Source organism: Microtus ochrogaster, linkage group LG2, assembly GCF_000317375.1.
Source record: "Microtus ochrogaster isolate Prairie Vole_2 linkage group LG2, MicOch1.0, whole genome shotgun sequence".
Taxonomy (NCBI): domain Eukaryota; kingdom Metazoa; phylum Chordata; class Mammalia; order Rodentia; family Cricetidae; genus Microtus; species Microtus ochrogaster.
The window spans coordinates 22,912,803-22,919,405 of NC_022028.1; the positions used below are offsets into that span (position 1 = coordinate 22,912,803).

At 41.2% G+C, this 6,603-nt stretch overlaps 1 protein-coding gene across 1 annotated transcript in view; it reads right to left on the minus strand.

Annotated features, from left to right (window-relative positions):
• The window catches only part of Tsga10 (testis specific 10), a 92,698-nt gene that overhangs the window by 4,427 nt on the left and 81,668 nt on the right, over positions 1 to 6,603 (minus strand). Inside the window, exon 17 of the mRNA XM_013351078.2 lies at positions 1,839 to 2,041. Within this exon, the coding sequence (XP_013206532.1) occupies positions 1,839 to 2,041 (203 nt within the window). The remainder of the gene's footprint in view (positions 1 to 1,838; positions 2,042 to 6,603) is intronic.

A 6,603-nucleotide genomic window follows, 5' to 3' on the forward strand; every position in this document is an offset into this window, starting at 1 on the left:
TCTCTCTCTCTCTCTGTACACATGTTGGACTTGCTCCTGTTTGTGTGTATACTATATATGTGTTGGGGCAGGCCAGAGGCTGACTTTGGGTATTTACTCAGTCACTCTCCACTATTCTTTACAGGGTCTCCCAGCTGGACCTGGAGTTCATCCATCTGACTTTGCTGTTTGGTCAATGAGTTTCAGGGATCTGTCTGTTTCCACTCCCCCAGTGCTGGGGTTACAGCTGCATACTGCTGCTCCTGGCTTTTACATGGATGCTGGGGATACAAACTCAGATCATTATGTTTGCATAGCAAGCATCTTACTGACCAATGTATAGCCTCAGCTTCACACTGTGATTTTTATGGGCAAATTCAAGGGCATGTTTTAGATGTATTTGAAGTACAAGCATTATTACTTGAAAAGCCTCAGCGATCCCGGTCCTGCTCAGTTAATCAAACCTTCTTATCTCTGTTTCTATATACACAAATGTATCATCTATCTATGTCATTCATTTATGTAAATGCTCTTTATAAACATACTTTTTATGGAAGTTTCCCACATTGGCCAGCTCCATGTCCCAATATTTAGCAGAAGTCTAAAATGGAATACATCCTCTGCTTCTTTACTGAGTCTGAGGAAGGGCCCTGAGGACCTGCTGAAGGTATCACAACAGCCTCACTAACTGGAACTGACAAGAATGACTCAGTTACAGTCAAGAGGACCCAAGAGGAAACTACCCCTGGCTTGGGGGTCCCTGATGGCCAAGGGCTCCTAGGAGTGGCTGACTGCTGAGAAAATGACCACCATGCTCCCAGATACCAGGCTCAGGTGTGAAGATGGGCAGGATGACACGTGCTATGGATGGGCCACAGAGGCTGAGCTTTCATTAGAGGTGACCACTTTTTTTTTTAACAATCTTATTTTATATACCAATCCCAGTTCCTTCTCCCTCCCATCCTTCTTCTCCCCCTACCTACCGCCATGCCACCCCCATCCACTCCTCAGAAAGGGTGAGCCCTCCCATGGGGAATCAACAAAGTCTGCCATATCACTTGAGGCAGGACCAAGGCCCTCCCCCACTGTATCTAGGCCAGCAAGGTATTCCTTCATACAGAATGGGCTCCCAAGAGCCAGTACTAGGGATCAATATTGGTTCCACTGCTAGTGGCTCCACAAACTGCAAAAGCCACACAACTGCCACCCGCATTCAGAGGGCCTGGTTCAGTCTTTGCAGGTTCTCTAGCTGTGAGTCCGGAGTCAGTGAGCTCCCACCGGCCCGGGTCATCTGCTTCTTTGGGTTTCCCCATCATGGTCTTGGTTCCTTTGCTCATAATATTATTCCTCAGCGGTGACCAATTTTAATAAACTTTTAATACCCAGGCAGATGTTTCCACTTGAATATCAAGCTAAATATTATTGGGGTAAGATAAAAATTCTGAGGGTGTGCTCATTGTTTTGTGGGTTCAGTTCTTCTGGGCATCCAGTATACACCCTTATAGACACAGGGGACTATAATGTGACAAATAGAGAGACAGAAAGCAACACCAGACGACCCATAAATGCAAAAGTCCTCCAAGTTTCAGAGTGCTGTCTTTACGTGTCCTAAAGACAATATTTTAGATCAGACTATCTATTACATTCAAAACAATCAGCAGAGACTGTTACATTTAGAAATCTTAGGTTAGAAAAACTGTACCACAGATTTAAATCTTAGACAAATCACAATACTCCTGATTCTCAGTCTAATTAATGGCCAACTGTGGGCTCCAACCTCCAGACCTGCCTTTAAAATTTTCCTCAGTTATGAGGTGCTGAGACCAGCCCTCTGTGCTGCGATGCTGCAGCCGACTCACATTTTGTTCTCTGCCAGACAAAGGTGCTCCTTCAGAAGCTGGATCTCAGACTCCTTTTCCTGCAGCGCTATCTGGGACTGGTACTCTTTGTCTCGGTTGGCCACCAGCAAAGCCTCTAGATTCTGCATGGAGATCCTCTCGTTTGTCATCTGACTCCTGAGCAGTTCTATTTCAGAGCGCGCAGAATCCAACTCATTCTCCATCTGTGTGATGGGAGGACATCCAGACTTACTCCCATCCACTCACTTTGTTATCTGGAACATGTGACTTTAAATTTCTCACTGTGAAGTTGTCTGCACACACCACAACACACCCGTAGGGCCACTCTCCCCACCCCTCAGGCCATATCAGATAATTCACTAATTTAAAAGTTCTATCCGTCTCGAACTGCAACCAGTTTCCATTTCCAGTTTTAAGACTTTTTACATAGTTCTGCAGAACTGACATTGTCTGGAACTGGATGAGTACATCTAAGTGCCCTTTGACGTAGCCTTGTCCTCTGGAGGAAAGGAGTATGAGGAGTAGACACATTCCATCTCTCGCATACACCTAGGGAAAACTTGTGCCTTACAAGGCATCCTGAGCTCAAAATATTCTCAGTAAGCAAAATATTTCTTCAAAAGGACGATTATCAGTTAAAAGAAAGCATGATTTCTTATCAATAATACATGTTATAATAAATTTTATATGCATTTAAAAAGCTAGTTATGAAAGACAAACTTTAAAAGTCAATAAAAATGAAGTTATTAGGGGAGGGGCAGGCACCTCAGCGGACAGAGAGGGAAAGAACTTCCTGAGTTAGTAAACGAACTCACACAAATTGAGGAATGAAAAATAATGATCATAAATTTTTCAAAAGAAGAAACACAATTAAATAGCAAATGCATGGGAAAAAAAGGAAACTCTGTTCCAGTTCACTTTTGGTGGCTGTGATAAACACCACGACCAAAGCCAACCTGGAGTGGATTCATTTGTCTGATACATTCAAGTGACAGTGTTACTGAATGACATAGGAGCAGAAACCATGAGGAACGCTGCTTACTGGCTCTCTCCTGTTCAGGCTCAGTCAGCTTCCTTATACAATCCAGGGCAACCTGCCCAGGAGTGTCACTACCCACTGTGGGCTGGGTCCTCCCACATCAACAATCATCAAGACACCTCCCACAGGCAAATATGATCCAGGCAATTCTTCAATTGAAGTGTTCTCTTCCCAGGTGACTCGAGGTTGTTCCAAGATGACAATAAAACTAACCAGAAGTTTCAAGGGAAGTAAAAACCCTACCTGGACCATTTATGTGGTATTTTGGACTAAAAATCTGTGCTTACTGGGACAATGGATGCTGGTGATCTATGGCAGAAGAATATCTAGGATTAATAACAGAACAGCATTATGAAGGTGGCGTCTCCTGCGAATAGAAACTCAGAGTAAGTGTACAGAAGCTGCAGTTAAAGGGATGAAGGAAATACCACAAGCTGGCAGCTGAACTTGGCAATGTGTAAGAGTCATTCACATGGTACTGGTTTTGAAGGCATGAAAGTGTCATGGAGAGGAGCTGGGGCTTGGCCTTGTCTAACAGGGACTGAGTCTCTCTCAGGGAAGCTATAAGAGGTCATTAGTGAAGGTCTTGTAGCTTCAGTTCCAATGAAGACCTCAGGGTTGAAGGAGTCATAAAGAGAAACTGAGGCTTGCAACAGTATGTTAGTCTCAGAATCCCGAAGAGAGGTCACTAGTGAAGGTGAAGCCTAAGCTCCAATGGAGACCCCAAGACCATGATACATCTGCTAAAGACAGTGTAGTAGAGACATCTTGAGCCTTGGAAACAAATTATTTGTTTTGGGTATGGCTGAGCTGGACACATCGGCTGTCCAAGTCCTCTAGAACCCAGAAAATTATATTTAAGCCCCAAATGCTGAACAAGGGGCTACATAATTTTATTTATATTGGTAATTTGGGGCTTTTCTTTAATCTGATTATTCCTATATCCTGATTCTTCTCTTTTGGAACAAGAAGTATTTAACCTGTTTTTTAATTTTATAGGAGTCCATAGACAAAATACTTTGGATTCTTAAAAAGACCTTATGATTTAAAAGTACTAAAATTTTAAAGACTGTGGGACTTCTAAAAGTTGGATTGTATTTTGTCTTACATTAACATGTCTAACATTAACGTGTAATCTTGGCAACAAAGCAAGGAAAGGTTACAGTTAAATAGTGATGTGTTTGCATTTAAGTTGACAAGGGCTGAATTGTACTGGCAAGTTTTTATTGTCACCTTTTTACAACCTAGAGCAAATTGGAAAGAAGGAACATCATTTGAAGAGTTATCTCAATCAGATTGATCTGTGACCAATCATACAGTTGGATGATTGACATGGAAGACCCATCCCACTGTAGGCAGTATCATCCTTAGGCAGGTGAATCTTGGCTGTATTAGAAAGCTACATGAGGGGCTGGAGAGATGTTAATGGCAGAGGCTGCTCTTCCAGAGGACCTGAGTTTAATTCTCATCACCCACATGACAGCTCACAACTGTAACTCCAGTTCTAGGATATCTAACACCTCTTTCTGGCCCCCACAGGCAACAGGCATGAAAGTGGTTTATAGACATACATGCAGGCAAAACACCTGTATTACTTAGTTACTGTTCTGGTGCTGTGAAGAGTCACCATGACCAATGCAATTTATAAAAGAAAGCATTTGCTAACAGCTTCGGAGGATTAGTCCATGATCATCGTGGTGGGGAGCATGGTGGCAGGTAGGCAGGCATGGCACTGAAGCAGAAACTGAGAACTTATTCTGATCTACAGATAGAAGCAGGGGAAACTGGGCCTGGTAGTGGGCTTTTGAAAACTCAAAGCCCAATCCCAATGACATACCTTCTCCAATAAGGTCATACCTCCAAATACTTCCTAAAAAGTCCATCAACTAGGAACCAAATATTCAAATTTATGAGCCTATGGGGGCCATTCTTATTCAAACCACAACACCAATACATACAAAATAAAAACAATTAAGAGAGGAAGAAAGAAAAGAAAAGAAAAAGAAAAAGAAAAGAAAAGAAAAGAAAAGAAAAGAAAAGAAAAGAAAAGAAAAGAAAGCAGAACGAGCAAAAAAGAACAATCCAGTAAGCAGTGCTCCTCCATCGTTTCTGGTCCAGGTTCCTGCCTTGAGTTCCTTTCCTGACTTCTCTTCACAATGGACTGTAACTTGGAAGCATAAGAGAAAATAACCACTTTCCTCCTCTAAATTGCTTTTGGTCATGGTATTTATGGCCGTAACAGAAAAGCAAACCAGGAAGCCTTGCTAGTAGTCTAACATATAAAATGAAACAAGGTGCTATTTCTAGTTTAGAGTTTCCCACCCTGACACCCAACGTACCCTGACAAATACACTTTAATTTGAGTAACTCTGCTTATGGAGCTGCTCTCAAGTATTACAGGATGCTTAGCACTGTCCCTGACCTCTACTTACTAGATGCCAGCAGTATTCCCCACTCTGGTCATAACAACCCAAAAATACATCTAGATATTACTAAAGGTTTTCAGTTCAGTTTAAAGCCAACCAGACACTGTTCCAGACTGTCAAACTGGTAACTTTGTCGTCAGGATGACAACATGAAAAATACAAGAACAATCTTCTATAATTTGCTGACAAAACAACAAAATAAAGCAGCACTTTCTGACAGCAATTTTATTGGGGTATTGTTAATATACCTTATAACTCATACACTTAAAGTATTCAATTCAATAACTTCTAACATATTACTATTACCAAATATTAGTCATTGTCAAAATCTGTTAGAAAATTTTCATCCTTTCAGAATACATCCACAAAATCTCAAAAATAGAGTTGCTTAAATAATATCTAAACGATGACACTAATTGACATGATACTGTGAATTGAGGAAACCCCACAAGAACCCACCCTAAGAAACAAACACACTGACATATTATCCCATCTCAAATGGTCATCCCCAAACATATGTAGATATTAGCAACACCAAACAGGTTCAGTACAATGTGTGCGTGTGCATATGTGTGTAACACAGAAACACCTATCATGCCACTTCATTTAAGCATCATATTGGAGTCCAAGGATGTGTTGAGAAATGTTCTCCTTATCTTCCAAAGGGTTACACATTTTTGTATCTGCATATCTTTAAGGGAATTCACACCCAAAGCAATCTAGGCCTCAATTTGCTTTCTGGAACTTTTCAAATTACTATTCAAGATTTATATTTGTTTAGAGGTTTATCCAGTGTGGTGGTTTAAAGGAAAATGGTCCCCATCGGTTCATCGTGACACTATTAGGAAATATGGCTTTGTTAGAGGAAGTGTAGCATTGTTGGAGGAAGTGTGGCCAGTGTGTCTTAGTTTCTCTTCCTGCTGATTATCGATCCGGATGTAGAATTCTCAGATCCTTCTCTAGCACCATGTCTGCCTGCATGTCCCCATACTTCCTACCATGACAGTGTGCTTGAAAATGTGTGTGGGCTTAGAAGAGGAAAGAGAAAGATATAAGATACAGTCTTATATCTAAAAACATTGTTTTAAAATAATAAAGTCCTTAAAAAGGGGAGTAGAGTAATATAAAGGAAATAAGCCATGTAAAGATAGAAAATACACAGAGAGTCTGGATTATATATATTATTGTGTTGTCTTTAAAATTTTTGACTGTTAAGAAGCTTCTGTAAAGCAAAGGACACTGTCACTAAGACAAAAAGGCAACCCACTGACTGGGAGAAGATCTTCACCAACCCTGCAAC